Raw genomic sequence first — 19,258 nt, forward strand, 5'->3', positions numbered from 1 at the left:
TCTTGCCCTTCCCCATAATGGCTTAGTTTAGGTCTTCTCAAAAGGAGAGGACGGAACTAGCCATGAACTACTTTATTCAAATACTAGATCTGTAACATGTCAATCTATGGACACAAGGCCAACATTGATTAGTAGAACATCATTTCTCGTAAGCACCTCAGTTTGAGAATTCCTCAATCGGATGTGGCTTGGTCATTGGTGTGAGTTGGTAGTATATGGTGGCTGATGCCAAATGGGACATGTAGCCCTATTTGAACGGAGACTCCTCATCGACCAAGAGTCCATGGTTGTGCCCATTCACTTATGACTTGCCTAAAGCGCCTAGTGTTGGGAATAGAAAGATGGCCTAGAAGCTCCATAATTTGGGGGAGGGGGGTTGACCTTGTGGCTTGCCCTTTGGGACTTAGAAATTTAGAATGGTGATTCGTGGACTGGATTAGTGGTTGTTTTCACCTAAATGGTAATGAGAGAATGTGGCTAGAAAGTGTCCTATGACACCGCAATGATAAGTGGCCCATTGTTGTTGTAGTTAGAAAGGCACCAATGTGTGTGTGTGTGTGTGTGTGCGTGTGTGTGTGTGTGTGCTTTCTATATAAGAAACCGAATAAACAAAAAAACATCTCTTTTGGTATTGTTATCATGTGGCATTAGTTGAGGAAATGGATTAGAGAGGCCAATTTTGGGATGCTACTACCTTTTTGGTAAACCAAGGCAAGTCTAATCAATCTTATCTCTGTTGCTATTCTTAAGCTCATATGAAGTTGCAAGAACAAGTCCCTATTTGGCAACAATGGTCGTCCTCCTGATGAATGTATGAACTCTCTCAAGATAGAGATAACATCTATCCTTAGGACATTCAAATCAAACCATTGGGTTTTTAATATTTTCTTAACAAGTTTAGGTCAATGGTTTAGGCTAGTTACTCACCAAGAAGACCCCTTGCCCAACTTGAAAAATATCGGGGTGTAATGCCACATGTGTGTTAACCGTAAGATGAAAGGCGGCAAAATTGCAAAGCAAATCAGCAAACATAAGGGCATCAAAAGCAAAAAAAAAGTGCAAATTAAGCAAAGGGAGTAAATCATACATTAAATTTTTATCAAAGTCCATAGTCATACAATTAATATTGAGAGCTGGGCATAGTGCTCATGCAAGTTGTAATATTTTTTGTTAGGGAGAAACATCCAAAGCTTAGTAAGGGTACAAACACTAGCTTTCATTCACATGCTAAGGGTTGGTGTAATCTAATTTGTATGCATAGATCGAGAAAGATCAGTGAAGAGCCAAATATGAGAGATGGGCACCTAACTTAAGTGGAAGCCCAAACTCCAAACCCCATGTATAAAAATTAGAAACTTGAGAGCATGCTTATTCTTATTGCTTTTATTCTATCTAATTGTGCTCCATCTTGAAAGTGAGGGAGAGTGAGAGTGTGAAAGCGAGGGACTTGAGAGGGGAAGCTCCTTCCTTGCATGCCCTCTTCTCTTCTTCTCCTTATTGGGTGAGAGGTGGATTAGAGGAGAGATTGGGTAGTCCTTTTTCTTACTCACATTTCCTCTCATGGATTGGGTGCTTGCAAATCGGATTGAAAGTTATGGAGTAGAGGAGGCGGGTCGAGTATCACCGCACGAATCGTGGAACCACCACGAGCCTTAGCTTCATGGTGTCGAGGAGAAAATAAGACAATGAGTTCATTACACCCTTATTAGTTTGTTTGCTTTTGATTTCATGTGGTTTGGGAGAAGAATGGATAGATTGATGAGTACCGACAATGTATAGGTTATGTGAGAGGCAGTTGAAATAATAGGTGTTTCGTTAAGTCTAGTGGTTAACCTTGCAAAAGCTCTGATAATGTCAAAAAACATTAGCTCTACATTATTTGGGCTTTGTGCACAAATGTAGATAGGCAACATCTCCCATCGAAATGCTTCACCCATGTGCAAGTTAAATAAAGACAAAGGATATCCTCGTTGAAAAAAGGAAGCATTTATCAGGACTTGAACTTCCAACATCCCTCGAGGAAACTATTGGCCCAATTACTAAGCCATTGTCACCTTTTTGAAGATATTTGTTAGTGTTAGTATACATGCGAAACTTCTTAGTTTTTCAAGGTGTTTGAGCAGAGAAATGGTAGTGTGCAACTAGCCTCAATACTAGATTATATCACACATTGATGTTGGGATATTTTAGCTATAATACTAGGTTGCATCATTCGTGCTGGAATATTTTATTGGGCGGGAAAATGGCGGTGTGTAATTAGCCTTAATATTTTATGGCGGTGTGCAACTGTCCTTAATACTAGGCTGCATCACCGATGCTGGAATATTAGTTATTCTTTCCATCAATACAACTCCGCATGGAAAAAGAACTTTTAGAGGAATTGGGTGTGCTGTTACGTTTCGGGTCTTTTATTCTTTCTATCGATACAAATCCGCATTTAAAACGAAGGACATTTTACAGGAATGGGGTCTTTTGCGTTAAAATGATATATGGCTAAATTGCGGTAGATTTATTGGTCGGTAGATTGGTATTATTGGTCCCTTCACCTTCAGACGCTTTGTTCTTTTTCTCTCTCTTGCCCGCTTTCCTCAGTCTCTCTCTCTCTCCCTCTCTCTCACGCGTATCTGCCCGTCTGTGTCCATAGCCATGGCTTGTGTTCTCGCATCATTCCTCTTTTTGCAAGTCCCTTGCCTCGTCGCCATAGCCGCCGTGCAGCTTCGTCCGTGCTAATTATCAACGCACTTTCTTCCGAAACCCTAACTGTGGCGCAGATCGTCTTTCCAGCAGGTCGTTGCGTTTCATCAGTAAGCATAAGTTCGAGACAGGCTGATTTTGGCTAGAAATTCGACCTGTCCAGGCTAGATCTTCTGTTTTGTGACTCGCCTCGTCATTCTCTCATATCGGGGTGCAAACCATGACCGATGATGAGTACAGTGCGGTCTCCAGTGACTACGACGACGACGATTGCGTTTCTGATTACAGTGGTGATGACGATGTCGAAGAATTGCACGTTGCTGATGACGAGGATGAGCTCGCCTACAAGGTTGTTTTTGGTGTTTTTGCTATCTGTTGGACTTACGGTGTGCATGTAACGTTTCTATCATTTAATTAAAGTGTCTCTATTGGAAACAGGTTATCACGAGGGATTCTCTATTGTCTGCACAGGTACTGTGATTTTTTCATTAAAATTGCATTTTCCGTCATATGGAAGTATCTGTTTCACAAGTACTAGGCTGTTTTCACTTTGGTACTGTTAATCATGTGTATAATCTTGTTGTTTTTCATCACAACTGGTATCAAATACATTTAAAAATGCAGTCTTTCCTGCATCACTTGCGGTGTAAGTAACAAATCTGGCTATATCCTTATCTCTTATTGTCACATACAGCAAATAATATTGACAAGAGTGAGCCCTCTGACTTTGTTCTGCAGAGCGATGACCTACGAGGAGTGGCAGATATGCTTGGTATAAAGCAGCAACATGCACGCACTCTACTTATTCACCATCGATGGGATTTTGATAGGTTGTGTGAAAATCTGGCTGAGAAAGGAAAGGACCAGCTTTTTCTAGAAGCAGGGCTGCCACCTGAAGCCTCGGCTGGTCCCCGTGTGAGAAGCGAAACCTTGTCTGATCCTTTCACCTGTGAAACATGCTTTGAGGAGATTGCAGTTGAAGACATCACAACCATGGATTGTGGGCATTCTTTCTGCAATGATTGTGAGGAACTAAAATCTTACACATTTTTTCTCTGAGCTACACACATTTCTGCAAGCTAATGCTATCTTTATGTATGTGCACTGTGATGGCTGGAACAGGTTGGACACAGCATTTTCTTGTAAAGATCATGGAAGGTCAGAGTAGGCGTATCAAGTGTATGGCCCATAACTGCAAAGCAATTTGTGATGAGGAGGTTGTGAAAAGGCTTGTGTCTACAAGGAATTCTGAGGCAGCAGTAAAGTTTGAGCGATTTCTGTTGGAGTCTTACATAGAAGATAACAGCAAGGTGAAATGGTGCCCTAGTGTTCCTCACTGTGGCAATGCTATTCTCGTGGATGGAGACCCTTACTGTGAGGTTGAATGTATATGCAGCAAGCAGTTTTGCTTCAACTGTGCAGCGGAAGCACACTCTCCATGCTCTTGTCTTATGTGGCAGTTGTGGGACAAAAAGTGCAAGGATGAGTCAGAGACTGCAAATTGGCTAACTGCTCACACAAAACAATGCCCAAAGTGCTCAAAACCTGTAGAAAAGAACGGAGGTTGTAATCTGGTTGCATGCATTTGTGGTCAGGCTTTTTGGTGAGTAAGTTATTCTTGATATATCTTCGGGTTGAGATATGTTCTAGGGAAAATTTTACTTATTCTTTTTCTGACGGTCTTGTGTTGTTAGTTGGCTTTGTGGTGCAGCAACAGGTAGGGAACACACCTGGTCAAGCATTGATGGACACAGTTGTGGTCGTTACAAGGAGGACAGGGAGAAAGAAGCTGCCCGGGCTGAAAGGGATTTGAAACGTTACATGCACTATTTCTCTAGGTGGCAAGCACATATTCATTCATTGAAGCTTGAAGCCAAACAGAAAGAAGTAGTGCAGGAGAAAATTGCTAGACTAGAAGCCAGTGAGTCATTAGTTAAAGATTACAGCTGGCTGACAAATGGATTGCAGCGCTTGTTTCGGGCTCGAAAGGCACTTTCTTATTCTTATGCATTTGCCTTCTTCATGTTTGGAAATGATCTTTTTAAGGATGAGATCTCTCCAGAACAGAATGAGATTTATCAAAACCTTTTTGAGGATCAGCAGCAACAACTAGAAGGGACTATAGAGCGTCTTTCAAAGGCGATTGAAATGCCATTTGAGCTCAATGTTGATGACAGTCAAGTTGCTCAAGTAAGGTTACAAGTAATCAATCTGAGTGCACTCACGAATACCTTGTGCAAAAAGATGTAAGTTTGATTCACTCACTCTCTTGCTATATATTTCTCAAGTTGCCACATGCAAGTGGTCATAATTTGCTATTTTTTTTGCAGGTACGAGTGCATTGAGAATGACCTACTAGGGAAATTGCAGCTGACAACTCATCACATTGCAAAGTATAGCTCAAGAGGAGCTGTTAAGGCCTCAGAGTTTAGAAAGCCTGATGTGAATGCCAGTCGACCTATTGAGACAGGTAGAAAGCCCTTAGCAGCTTTCGTTCCTTGATGTACTTGCTTGTTTAGATGCTTCTTAGAGTCTTCACTCAGTTAAGAGTAGTGAGTTTGTTGGGTGTAGAATTTGTAAATGGCAGTTGGAAACATTAGAGAATGTTAATATGCTTCCAGGTATAAATGTAGTGCAATATTGTTTGCAACATTTGGATTGGCACGACCAAAAGGCTGAGGTAAATAACATCATCTTTTAGGTGGGCATTTATACACCATGCGCGTTGGTTCTAAGGTAATTCTCAACAAACCAACTGTATATGATACTTGAAAAGGGCTCTAATATCAGGTTAGGGGATATGTTAGTTGTGGGATTACCTCAACCTGCTCACATTGATATCGTTTTGGACACCTAGATGGCCATTATGCGCATTGTTGAATTTGTGTATGCTTTTGAAATTGCCCTCAAATTTGTTTAGAGTTTTGCATGTAGTGGGTGCCAATCAAGGGATGATTTTGAGTCGGACGTCGAATTTAATGTTCTTTATCGTTTAGTTTTCCATACTACATCTTTTACATTGTATCTCTTATTTTTTCAACGTTTTTGTGAGCCCAAATCCTAGTAAAATATAAGCAATGATTGTGTCCTTTAGTGAAGTGCTCATGGTTGCCTAAATACAAGCAAAATTATTCGTTTTATGATATCTTCTATATTTCTTTTTTCCCCTCTCTTCCCCTTGCTCCCAATTTTTTGTGGGTACTTTACCTATCAAAGCTATCACTAAAAGAAATATCTTGAGAACAAGATGATCTATTCTTAAAGAGTGCTTGAAATTTGTCATTTGTTTACAAGAAATCGAGTTATATTGCTTATAAATGGACTACATTTAAGTTGCCCTTCTTTATTTGGAGTTTTGATTATAACAAGTGCTAAGTGAGGGGTTATTTTGAGTCGAAGCTGAATTTTCAAATTTGTGAATCCATGCCCTCGTAAGTATAGACATTGGTTCTCTTTGGTGTTACATTTTCCTAAATATAAGCAAAATCATTTGCTAAATGATATCTTATATATTTTTTGTTCTTCACTCTCCCCCTCACTTATGGTTCAATCTTTTCATTGTTTATGTGTACACTATCGGACAATGCTGTCTCAACTCTCATTTTTAAAAAACAAACGAAGATGTGAAATAAAAGGAGGGGATTGATTTTTCAAGTAGAATATGTGAACGTGTAAAGGAAGTAGGATCATGGAGAGAGAGGAAACGAGTAAATGGAATTCAAAAGAAATGAAAGGAAAACAATGATTTGAACATTGATATAAGGTTGCATTCAATCAATCCTTGCATCTAGTGGAGGTGTGCGAATTAGGTTGGTATACTGATGGTAGAAGATGGGAATCTAATTGTGATATTTTAGGCGTTTTATATTTGTCATTTTCTTGGTGTTTAGGGCGTTTATTGTTGCTGGCCGACTTGACATCATTTATGTCATTGATTTGGCCTATATATTAGACACTCCTTCTCCATAGTTAGTAATATCATCATTCGTTCACCTTCTTAGGTTTTGGTGGAGAGAGGGAGCCGATGTTGGTGTCCTGACAACCAGTGACTCATGTTGGATCTGTACTGTTTCATATCTTGGTATATGGATTCAATTTCCTTAGTATCTCCTTGCCACTGAGTTCTCTTTCATGTGTCTCTTGTGTTCAATAATCTATTACAATAGTTTTCCATGCTTCCATCATTGCATCCACTTTTGACATGGTATCTGATTGCAGGATCATTGTCTGTGCTGTTGTTTCAGGTTTGAGTTTTGACTTTTTGTTTGCTGATTGGACTTGTTTCTGACGCTAACTTTTTTGCATTTTGGGGATAGCAGGCTGAGGTGACTTGTTTTTTATGTAGATCGGTTGCATTTAATGCTGTTCTTGATTGTGTTTTATTGATCAGCCTTCGCATTTTGCTTGCTTTTGTACAGAGCTAGGCATAGTATTTCAAGCTGGTTTTGGCTATGTTTGGTTTGTTTTTTCACTTTGTGATATATTGCTCAGCTTTGTGCATCGGATTGTCGTGTTCTCATCACTACACTCTGGTTAGTGTTGATCGACATCGATATCAGATTCTCTCCGAGGTATCTTTGGTGGTGGGTTGGCCACTCACTATTTGGTTATCCATGGTTCACTTTTGGTGTTTATTGTTGTATGGACTTTGATGGGTTTCTATTTAAGTATCATTATATGGTACTAGATTACCCATGATCTAAGAGAGGGTGTTAGTGGATATGTCGATTCATGTATGAGTCTGTGTATGCCAAAGAGGGCTGGGGACATTCTAGATATTTTAGGCATTTTATACTTAGTCATTTTCATGGTATTTAGGGCATTTATTGCTGGCTAACTTGACAACATTCATGGCATTGATTTGGCCTATATATTAGGCACTCCTTCTCCACATTTAGTAGTATCATCATTCATTCACCTTCTCAGGTTTTATTGATGAGAAGAGCGAGTGCTAGTGCCTTGACAACCAATGATTGAAGTTGGATTTGTATTATCTCATATCTTGGTATATGGATTTTATTTCCTGAGTATCTCCTTGCTACTGAGTTCTTTGTGCAATGTTTTTTGCTTTGTAGCGTCTCTCTTTCATTTGTCTCGTGTTCAACAGTCTATGACAATGGTTTTCTATGCTTTCATCATTGTATGCGCTTTTGACAACAAGCCGTTTCAATGTTTAAAAAACATTGATCGAGCTCATTGCTCTGGCAGACTAACGTGCTTCTTTCTGCTTTGGATACCCTTAAGCAAATGTGTCAAGGGTTCAGTAATATGAGCATACTCCTTAATAAATTTTCAAAAGAATTGTATAAAACTTGAAAAAAGATTTTTCTTGCTTTATAGTCCTCGTAATAGGGCAATTTAGTACTACTCGCATATTTTCGGGATCAATTCGAATGACATCAATCAAGATAACATGACCAAAATATAATAGCTCTGTGCAAAATAATTTGCACTTGGATACTTTAGCAAACAATTGCTCTCATCTTAATAGATGTAAGATGATACCTAAGTGTTTGGTATGCTCCTCCAATGACTTACTATAAAAAAGGATGTCGTTGAGGAAAACTACTATTCACTTTTCTAGATAGAGACAAAATAGATCATTCATCATTTGATGGATAGTTGCGGGAGCATTGGTCGTCAATCCAAAAGGTAGGACAAAAAATTGATAAAGTCCATATCACGTTTAAAATGCTTTTTTCGAGATATCCTTCAAAGCTATTTGTATCTGATGGTATTTGGACCTCAGATCGATTTTGATGAAATAGCTCATATTACAAAGTTGATCTATAAGATCATTCATTCTTGGCAATGGATATTTATTTTTGATGGTCGCCTTATTGAGACCCTTATAAGTGACACATAAGCAGATCGTGCTATCTTTCTTTTTGGCGAGAAGAACATGCGTGTCCCATAGGGATTTACTTGGCTCAATATAACCCTTAGCCAAATAGTTTTGAAGTTGTCTAGCTATCTCATCTTCCTCTATTGGGCTAAACCTGTAAGGTTATTGAGAGAAGGGATGGCTATCATGCAAGGCTTCAATATGACAGTCTAAGGATCCGCGAGACTACAGAAGTCTGTTTGGTAACTCAAATGGAAAAACATCAACATACTCATGTAATATTACATTTGAACTTATATTAACATTATTATTAAAAGAAATCAAATTACATTGATTATCAGATAATTGAACTTTTTCAATGAAACATATATAAGCAGTAACAGTTGGATAAGAAAAACATTGGTGGACTTCATTGTTAAAATCATATGTATATTATTTTTTATCTAGGAGGGTAAATAGTCCTTGATCACATGGAAACAACCATCAAGCTTTATAGAAAGTACATGATTTTAATAATCAATATACAAGAAGTAATATTTTTCAAAGAACCATGTCATGCCAAGAATGACATATATATTGTCAAGGCTCATAAGTCCAAAATCTATGATTTGATGGTATTGTTGGATCGATAGATCCAAGTCTAAAACCATTTGATCCCAGCAATCCACTATAGGGTCCTTCACATTTCAGACATGATAAACTTGGTCAGCAAGTATTGTGTGGAGTTGCAGTCTTTGCATCAAGCGAGAAGTAATAAAATTATGAGTGGAAACATTATTAAATGAAGCTGTAATGTCTTGGTCATTAATATGCCTGTGACCTTTAAAAGATTATGCGGGCCAAAAATAATTTTATTAATTGAACTACCATTGCTATGGTGAGTATTAACAAAACATTCATTGAATAAAATTTCATAAGAATACTTGGAGCCTCAAGAGTATCTATCGAAGTCTTGAAAGTAGACTATTTAATGTAGAATTGGAGTTGGTTTTTGATAAGGGCCTTGCTTTAGCCTTTAAAGAAAGAGTACTTTAATATTTGGAAAGAGTCTAATGAATAAAGAGACGGAGGGTTGGACTTTAATGTATTCAAACACATATAAACATGATTAGGAAAATAGTATTCGTGGACTTTAAAAAAAGTCCATTCGCATTTCCACACCCCCCCCCCCCCCCCAAAAAAAAAAAACGACTTCCACGTGGAGGAGTCATGGAGAAATCATGTTGTGGGGTTACAATGATAGCTGTCACTTCATGATTGTTTAGGCTGCACTAGTTAGAGTGATAGTCGTCACTTCACAATCGTTCGCCTCTCCTTATCCCTACACTTTATGCTCACGCCACCCTTGTTAACTGTGTTGAAGGTTTGCTCCTTTTTGCTTATTAGTGCCTAAGGAATGCGCTATATGATCCCGACCAGAGGCAAGTACTTGCCTAAACAACGCATGCAAACAGTAGTTGGTGTCGCGTTACTGTATTTTTGCAGTCGCCCGGTGTAAGGAAGCATGAGAGCTCTCGATTTGCCACCCAGCCCCACTCAGGAAGATGCTAGAAGACTCAAAACGTGTCTCCTCCTGCTGGCCTTCAATTTCTAGCGAGTTATGCTAATTTATAACTCACTTACTTCCTGAGCCCCTTGAACCCCGTACGAGCGCCCAAGGCCCCCGGATGGTCATCTCTCGAGTTGTTTCCCAATAAGTCCATAAGTTACATTCATTAATGTAACAGCTGGATAGAGGGAATCACATTTTCTCTCTCCCCTCTTGCAGTGGCCTGCACATTTTCTTTCTCTATTTGGAGTTGTGTGCAAACGATAGTCTGGAGTCGTGTGCAAACGATAGTCTAGACAGGGAAAAGTATACTCTCTCCCCCTGTTTGCTGTCACAATTCAAACTCTCTTTTTTCATCTACTTCTTGGTGTTTCTCTTTTCCCAACACTCAAAGCCCAATATACAAGATTAACATTAACATTAATAATAATGCAAACATTGAAATTAATGCTAGGATAAACACAAACATTAAATGTTTAAATGATAATAACATTTGGTACTACATTAATATTAGAATCAATGTTAACATTAATATTAAATATTAAACTAGTGTCAATGAAATTTTTTTGATGTTGATTCGGGCTATAAGGTTTCAGTCTCCAACAATGGTCTGCCATAGCCTAGGAGTGGCAGCTCCTTGGATTCCAACTGTCGGAAGAATTGGAAAAACTCTTGTGCACTAGCATCATCCCAATGCAAAACTTGAGCACGAGTATGAAACATACCTTACTCTCATACCCACCACTCGCAATATGTGCCTTTGGTGTATACCTCTCTCGCTAGCGGTGTCCCATACCACCCTTAACAAGATAAAGGCATACTTGTCAAGTGTGAACCATTGTGGTTCTGTGAGCAAAAATGGTTTTGTGCACGTCATTGGATCTCGTGCCCAATTAAAGGTTGACGCTCTGATACCAATGAAACGTTTCCCTAGGATCCAACATGCAAATGAGACATGACGCAAGCTAAACTCAACACAAAAGGGATTGGATATCAGACTCCTTCCCCAGCCATAGAGCCAAACGGGCTCACCTCCGAGCTTGGGAGCAAGCAACAATCTGGGCCATGGCCACATCCCAAGGGTTGGCGTCCTATACCACCACCCCACAAATTATGTCCTTGGACGTTTGGATGGGAGCTAGTAAGATTAGTCATATTGGTCATGAGACCACTTCTTGTGAATGCAGTAAGGGCACCTTGGGTTTAGGGCAACGGAGTCTTATAAATAGGAATCAAGGCCTTATTGTGCACATTCATTGTGTGATGACCACTCTTGGACTCTTGGCCCATTGGTTGATACGTTTGTACACTAGGATGGTATGGCTTGGTGGTATGGGATGCCAACCTTTGGGATGTGGTTGTGGCTTGGAATGTTATTAGCTCCCAGGTTCGGGGGGTGAGCTTATTTGGCTCTATGACTGGGAGGTGAGTCTGAAGTCTAGTCCCTTTTATGGTGAGTTTGGCTTATGTCATGTCTTGTGTGTAGATTGGTGGATCCTAGCGGGATGGTTCACCACACCATCTTGGCGTACGGATGCGTCGGCCAACGAGCCAACGATGAATGTGCACAATAGGGCCTTGAGTCCTATAAATAGGACTCGGTTGCCCTAACCCCAAGGTGTCTTGGTGCATTTGCACCAAGTCACTTGATGATGACCATGACCAGTGATACTAGTGCCCATTTGGATGTATAGGGACCTAACATAGGGACTGCCTGTAAATTAGGTAATAGGCATTGGAATAGGCTAATCCTATTCTATAAGGATGGTGCTTGTTGAAAGTGGCAGTAGAGCTGCCCACGTGGTTAAGTAAAAAATGCACTCTACTAAAATGATCAATTTGTAGTGTGAATAGGCTAAATGAATTGGTGGGTGAAACGGAGAAGAAACCTAATCTTTATGTAAGGTGCTTGAAATGAAGAAGATTATGATACAAATGATAGTGATAGAGCCCCAATGTCCTTCTTTGACTTAGACTAAGGTAAACCAAGAGATGTGTTGGGGAAGAAGAAACGAATGACATTTCCATGGAATAATGGTTGTTACAAACCTGATCTCAAAGAATCTTTTCAAGATTTTGTGAGAGCGTGCAATGGAAAGAGGAAAGTGAACATGGAGAGAAGGAGATAAAGAGTGAATGTAGGAGAGAGAAGGAATGATGTGACTGCAATGGCTGAAGGTACAAGGTTGTAGTAGTCAGCCCCAATATGTAGCTCTACGCATTAGTGTGGGTGCTAGACGGTAGCAGGGGGATGAGAGAATGAGGAGGGCTGGTTGATCATGAAGGATCAATGTCGAATGACGGATAATTAAAGTGGGAGGGCAGGCTGCTTATATATAGGTAAAAAAGAGGAAAACCCTAAATGTGGTTGAACCCTTGGAAAATAGCCAAAAGTGCACAAAAAGAAATGCACTAATGTGCCCTCCACCTAAAGTGTTTGAAACACATGAAATGATGGACAAAGACAATGTCAGAGCTCCTAATGTCCTCGTCTGACTCTGATTGAGGCTCACAGGTAGGAAAACAGGGCTTCAACTTGTAAACACAGCCAATTCAGGGGCTGGTAAAGGACCAGGAGTGCCTGGAAATCAAGTCCGTGCAATAAATGCAAGTCTGCCCTACTGTTGGCCTGCAATGGAGGCCGCCCAGACGAAATATGATGTCACCAGGTCAAAAGAACTTGTCCAGTATGAAACGCAGCAAAACTGCCCACTTGTCCAGCCAAGAAGCTGCTGCCTAGGTCTGAAATATGCTGCCCAGGTCTGTAATATGGCTGTCCAGCACAGAAAGCAGGCCGCCCAGCTGAGAAATGGACCACCCAGCCTGGAAAAGCCCGCCCAGGTGTTGTAGACGAGGTCTCCCAGGACTGTAATCGGCCACCCAGTGCTAAGACTGCCTGCTAGCCAAAAATGCAAATGTGAGGGGGGTCACTTGCATAAAATGCAGGTCAGAATCTGCATAAAGGGTTGCCCAGCAGATAGGAGCTGGTGCCCAGCAGAAAAACCTGCTGCCCAGTAAGGCAGGAGATGACCACACAAGACACACATGATTGTTAACAGATTCTTGTTTGACTTGTTAAAATATTGGTTGAGACCTCCCGATTTTCTCATTTGATCTCTAGCTTCCGACACAATAGCTTATTCAAAGGGCCTCTCTCTTGAAAGAAGATGTTCAATATTAGTTTGATAAGTAGTGACCTTTGGGAATTTGGTTCTTCCATAGATCCAATTAAATCTTGGATGGGAAGAAGTTTTTAGCAACCTTGGCTCTAGTTGGGTTCCCATCATTGGTTTGGAAATAGCCAAACAAGGTTTGAAAATAAGATGCTTCGTTTGCTCAACACAAGGTTTGTGGAAATAGCCAAACAAGAGTAGCTGTATCACTCCATCATCGAAAAAGAACCATTAAACATAACGTAGTCTGGTTTTGTAGAAGAGCGAACTCTTTGTTAAGGTACCAATGTTATTAAGTTCAATTGCATTCCATTAATTTCTATTTTGTTTCCATTTGCAACCCCAAAAAGGCTTTATTTGTATCATTTATTAGGGTTTGGGTGCCACCCGAGAGAGTCGGAGGCCACCCTAAACAATTCAATGACTCATGTGCCTATAAACAGGGCATGGGCATTCATCCATCTTTAATCCACACTTACTCTCTTATTCATTCTTCATCATTCCCCCATCACACCTTCAACATCGGCCCTCTTACCATTGCTGTCCACAACCCTACCCTGGCCAAAATCTCAGTTCTTGGTGCTGTCCAGCTGATCATGATGCCATACTAGTAGGTGATTTCATTCTGGAGATCTTATTCACATCACCATCAACTCCAGATACTCTAGATTGCTGCATTTTTCATCCACATAGCTTGGTGGCCTGTTCTTCATCATTTCCATTGCTGTGTTTGCTGGTTTCACTCCTCCTTGGAGTGGTACAGCAGATCATCTTCATCATTATTGTGTGTTTCTAGCTCTTGCTGCCACCCAAACACCTAGATGACAATTCCCAACCATTAGTCACTTTATGGAGGCAGCGTTTGCAATAGTTTCATGTTGTCTACAGCAGGTTACACTTGCTTTATTAGCCCTACATTAGATACTTGCGTTTTTGTGCTTTTTTTGCTCTTGAAGGGCTGTCCAATAGTTGCCTCTGTGCAGCCAGTTATAGGAGAGATCTTCATACGATATTATTGCATTTTCTTCTCTAGTTCGTTGTGCTGCAGTTGCCTTGATAGCAGCCATCATCTCCAAGAGATTTCAACATATCCTTCATCTTTAACAATTCTTGAGGATTGCATTTTACTTCCTCTATTGCTGTCCTTCATCTTCCAATGTTTACTCCAAAATTCCTTTGTTCGGAGGATTGAGTTTTTCTCCCTCCATAGAGTAGCCCTTTTTCTCATCGTCGACACCTCTCCTTGAAGGATTGTGTTTTGCTCCCTTCACAATGCAGATCCCTTCTAGGTGTTACCACTTGATCAACTAGGATAGAGCAATCATCCTTGAGCTTTGCTCTATTATATCGGCATGACTCATCCAACATGATTCAATGTTCATCATTCATCATTTTTCTTTTGTGTTTTGAGTTTTCTTTGTCATACTGTTTGCCATACACTTTATGTTTCTCCTTGCAAACCCTATAGCCTCTCATTATGCTATCAGAGCATATCATTTTGTCTTTTGATGCTCTTGACATAGGATCTCTATCCCCATGTTTGTTGCCGTGCAACACAAAGCTCAAATAGACCGTCGACAGTCCAATTTTGTAGCCATTTGACCTATTTAACCACTTTGCCTTCCAACTCGTCTTACCTAATCATTAAGGGGTGTTTGTCTCATCTCAAACGTGGATCTACCCAAGCGATGACAAGTTTGTTATGGGTGGTGTTTAAATGTATTACATAAATGCCCTAGATTGGTGGATGCTAAAGAGCATGTGGTAGAATATTGTGGGAATTACTATAGCTAGCATGAGAGTAGTAGTCTTGGTGACTTTATCTAAAGAGGAAATTCTAAGGCCCCTTCAAACCCAATTAGCAACATGGTTGCCCAAAACGCCCTTTTGACTATTGCTCACTCTTTAGTTGGTGTTTGCTTCTAAAATTTGCAGCTGTTTCATGTTTCCAACAAGCAAACCTCCTCCTCTTTTCATCCTTTGCTGTCTGTACTCATTAGAGTTGGTAATTACTTCTAATGTTACATGTATACTCTATTGTTGAGGAATTGAAGCGTTTTGTTGTAGAGGTTCAAGTTACAATGTATTACTTCTTCATATATTTCTAATATGAAAACATTTCTAGAAATAGATATAAAATCCATTTTCCCATTTTGTTGTTTTGGCCTTGGATTAAAACTCTATTTCGCCACTTTGAAACACATATTTGTTTCTCCATTTTTGAAACTCCAAGCAATTGTGATGAGGAGAGAGTGCATTGGAAATAATTTTTTTACAACAACACAAGATAATTAGGAGGGCTTTCCACTAGATGAAATACAAAATTATGGTGGTGTGCTCTATGTAAGATTGTCTGTGTGCAATTTACTTTGCAAAAAAACTGTGATATTCAACTTCTAAATGTGGATCCAATAGTTTATTTAACTTCCAATTTTTGTGTCTTGAATTGAGGAGCTACAAAAAGCTGACTTATGTCACTCAACAAATCACACGAGGTCAATAAGGTATAAAATTGCAACTCTTAGATGGAAGCTTGGGACCATTAGTAGAGCACAAGTGAACGTCTTTAGTCTTGAGATGAAGTGTTTGAGGAAAGGGGGAATCTAGAAAGACATGGCATAGGCGGACAAATAGCGTAGTGGGATGTCTACACTTGTAATGAGACACAACACAGTGTACATAGTAGAGGGATAGAAAAACTTGCCATAATTTATACTTTCAGATGAGTCACAACATTATGGTGTTGTGTTTTGTTTGAGGTTCATATTTTGTATGAATATTTTTATTTGTTTTCAATTTTACTTTGTAGAAATTGTATGATGTTCAATTTTTAAATGTGCAAAACCAATAGTTTGATTAAATTGGAATCTGTGGCTCGAATTTGGGAGTATTTTTTATTTGTCATTATGGTGATCATTTGGGCATTTATTACTGGCTGACCTAATTACTTTATTGGCATTATTTTCTCCTATATATTTAGGCTCCTCAATTCAGTCATTCACCACTTGCAGATTCCTAGTGTAGGTCCTGTTGGAGAGAGGGCGCCGGTTTTAGTGTCCATGTAGCCAGTGCACTACTCACTGTTGTACGCGATTGTCTCATGTTTGGTATATGGATTCCATTTCTTGAGCATATCTCTTAGTTCTCCTTTGTAGTGTTTTTGATGGCAATCGCCTCTTGCAAGACTGCTTCAACGATATGGGTGAAGCTTTAGATGCTGTACGAGGCTCCCTTGACCATGTGTGCAATTACCCTTTATGGCAAGCTCCAATAGATGAAGTTCGAGCCAAAGGATTCTATTTAGTCATTCTTGCTTTGTGTTACAAGGGTACAGGATTAGCTTCGTCACATGCAGTCCGCCCTTCCAGAGACTCATCTTGCTTTACCCATATGTTCTCCATGTTGCTTGAGCATGAGGTTCCAAAGTGAGCTTCATCTATACAGGTATTACAAGTGCATAGGTTCCAAAGAGGGACTTCTATGATGCATCAAGTGAAGTCTGCAGGTTTTGAAATCTTGGAGTTGGGATTGACTTCTAGTTTCATGATGGGCTGTTTCTTGATAGCAAGCGGGATTGGTTCCTAGTCCAAGTCCATGTGTGGGGACACTTTGGTGGTCTTGGCCAAAGATAGGGAATCCATGTTCTCATATGCTCAGGGGCATTTTTGACATGATGATCATGTATGCTAAAGCGAGGGATTGTTGACAAACACAGAGATTTGGTATGGTTCTTTATTTTTAGGAGTTGGTATGATTGACATCAACATTAGATTCTCTTTGAGGCACCTTGATGGTGGCTTGATCACCTATTGCTTGGGTATCCATGGTCTTATTTTGGATGTCTTTGTTGTATGAACTATGACGAGTCATTATCACTGTATCATTGTATTGTATTAGATTATCCATGATCCAAGAGACGGTGTTAGCAATCTAGTCAACTCATATGTGAGTTTGGGCATGTGCAGTAGTGGACCTGACATTTTAGTGTTATTTAGGTTTTTTAAATTTACCATTATGACGATCACTTGGGCATTTATTGCTATCTGACCAACATTAAATGCTGGCCGACCTGATCACTTTATCGGCATTATTTTGTCCTATATATTCAGGCTCTTCCTCTACAGTTCAATCATTCATCACTTATAGATTCCTAGTGATTTTCCTGTTGGAGAGAAAGTGCCACTGTCACTGTCCATGCAGCCAGTGACTCACTTTTGTACGCGAATGTCTCATGTTTGGTATATGGATTCTATTTCTTAGGTATTTCTCTGAGTTCTCCTTTGCAGCGTTCTTGTGTTTTCTCTTTTCTTTGTCTTCTGTCTTGTGTTCAGTAGTTTGTATATAATCCCCAGGCTTAACACGCTAGGAGAGAGAAAAATAACTGCCTGTTAATTTGGGGAACTCAAGGGATTGAAGCTTTACAATTACTGGACTGATGATATTGTCAGCTGCTTTGTTGTTTTGGTAAGGATTGGGTAAATTAATCCAAGGTTCTAGATGTTTTGGATTGAGAGAAATCAAGGGAGGAATGCTAGTTGATGCGTGGATATTCTGATCTGTTAATCTACTTGTGAAGTTCTATTTCACTGTCGAAATGGTATTATCTTGGGTGAACATGTTTCCTTGAAAGCACAGGGACATTAGCTGTAATTTACAGATCAGAGGTTTTCACATGGTGTGGTCTTTCACACATTGTAGGTCTTCCACCAGAGTAATCTGTTTTGTTACAGAGCTTCTAAATAATGTACCTAAGGTTGAGAATGTGCAGTGTTTTGTAGTTTGGAAGTTGGGTTTCCAACCTCAGTATGTAGGTGTGCTCTATTATGATCAGTCCCTTCACACATCTGGATATAGCTGAAACTGTGCGTGCATCTTTGAGGCTGGGTCTTCACAATCTTTGAAAATTGTTGACAAGGTCTTCTGCTTATCCTGATTTTTAATGATGTGCATTGTGTGTCCAGGAAACAGAAGTCTTAGGGGAGAAGGATCAAGTAGGAAACTTGGAGGGCTGCAGACGGCAGATTTTCGAGAATCTTCCAGAAAGGAGGATTTGTCTTTGCTGCCGGGTAACTCAACTTCAAGAAAGCGGCAATGCTGGGATATTGATTTGAATATTCCTGTGGAGGACTTGATGAGAGTTTCTTCCTCTGAAGATTCAAGTGGCAACACAGGCATTCACCATTCTTTACCAAAGCAAGCTCGGTTGTAGATAATTATTCAGGTTTAGGGAACTTTACTCTGTGCCCTTAGAAAATCTGACTAAAGGCATCTTCTATAGATTATATAAACCTTGAAATGATAACCATTGCCTTAGAGGAGGAGGCAGCACACATGCTCTTAGCAAGCTGTGGTGATAAAAAATTCTTCTCTTGTACCATGCCTTTTTTGTTGGATGGATGGTTTGATATCTCGACGAGTCCTTTTCTTCTCCGACTGCTCTGTAGAAATGAAAACAAATCCCTTCATCTATGCTTTATAACACAGATCAGGAGTTCTAAAAGTTCTCTTGATGGTGACAGAGCAAGCTTGATTGTGGCAAATGTTTCAGCTCTTAAGATGTTTCTGGGACTCGTATGGACCAGTATGTAGATGGTACTTCGCATGACTGACTTTTGAATCAGAACTCCAGAATGCTGATGGATTTAAAATCTAGTATCTTGAATCAGTCTCCAAAAAAAATTCTTACGAGTTAATAAATGTTTCAACCTAGAGAGGATTTCCACACTCCAGAGAGGCTGCAAATTTCTAAAATATAGTCAGTTTGGCTTAATTTGTCTTTTGGGGGCAAATGGGGTGCACATTTGCTGTTTTGTAGAGGACAATTGATTTTTAAAGAATACATCCACACTATAAAATGGAAAGTAAAGTATGAAAACAAGAATATACCATGAATTAAATATTCTTCTTGTTTAACAAGAACTGACCATAATTTGTGTAGTGATGACGCACACCAGAGTTTCATGGTTGGAGCTGTTACCTATATGGGATATTGTCTAT

General features: G+C 39.8%; 1 protein-coding gene across 4 annotated transcripts; it reads left to right on the plus strand.

The window, feature by feature from the left end:
• Window positions 1-2,513: 2,513 nt before the first annotated feature.
• ARI2 (RING/U-box superfamily protein) lies at window positions 2,514-18,993 on the plus strand. 4 transcript variants are annotated; one of them, XM_087667218.1, is made up of 8 exons: window positions 2,514-3,043; window positions 3,133-3,165; window positions 3,433-3,718; window positions 3,817-4,297; window positions 4,389-4,940; window positions 5,025-5,164; window positions 5,316-5,374; window positions 18,223-18,993. In XM_087667218.1, the coding sequence occupies exons 1-8, from the start codon at window positions 2,915-2,917 to the stop codon at window positions 18,370-18,372; spliced, it is 1,830 nt and encodes a 609-aa protein (XP_087523344.1). In that variant the 5' UTR covers window positions 2,514-2,914; the 3' UTR covers window positions 18,373-18,993. The 4 variants fall into 4 exon arrangements, with proteins under 4 accessions (XP_087523344.1, XP_087523345.1, XP_087523346.1 ...); XM_087667219.1 differs by having other exon boundaries at window positions 5,316-5,430; window positions 18,223-18,359; XM_087667220.1 differs by lacking the exon at window positions 5,316-5,374 and adding an exon at window positions 6,696-6,775 and having other exon boundaries at window positions 18,223-18,348.
• Window positions 18,994-19,258: the final 265 nt, after the last annotated feature.

This window comes from Lygodium microphyllum, chromosome 25 (genome assembly GCF_053477565.2).
Source record: "Lygodium microphyllum isolate KBCC chromosome 25, Lygodium_microphyllum_v1.1.10, whole genome shotgun sequence".
In the NCBI taxonomy this organism is placed as follows: domain Eukaryota; kingdom Viridiplantae; phylum Streptophyta; class Polypodiopsida; order Schizaeales; family Lygodiaceae; genus Lygodium; species Lygodium microphyllum.

What these genes read in the sequence shown, in the direction of transcription:
- ARI2 (XM_087667217.1), top strand. Translation starts at nt 2,915, where the DNA reads ATGACCGATGATGAGTACAGTGCGGTCTCCAGTGACTACGACGACGAC. An exon ending in ATTCTCTATTGTCTGCACAG is followed by an intron (nt 3,166 to 3,432) that starts GTACTGTGATTT and finishes TTTGTTCTGCAG; the next exon opens with AGCGATGACCTACGAGGAGT. An exon ending in AATACCTTGTGCAAAAAGAT is followed by an intron (nt 4,941 to 5,024) that starts GTAAGTTTGATT and finishes TTTTTTTTGCAG; the next exon opens with GTACGAGTGCATTGAGAATG.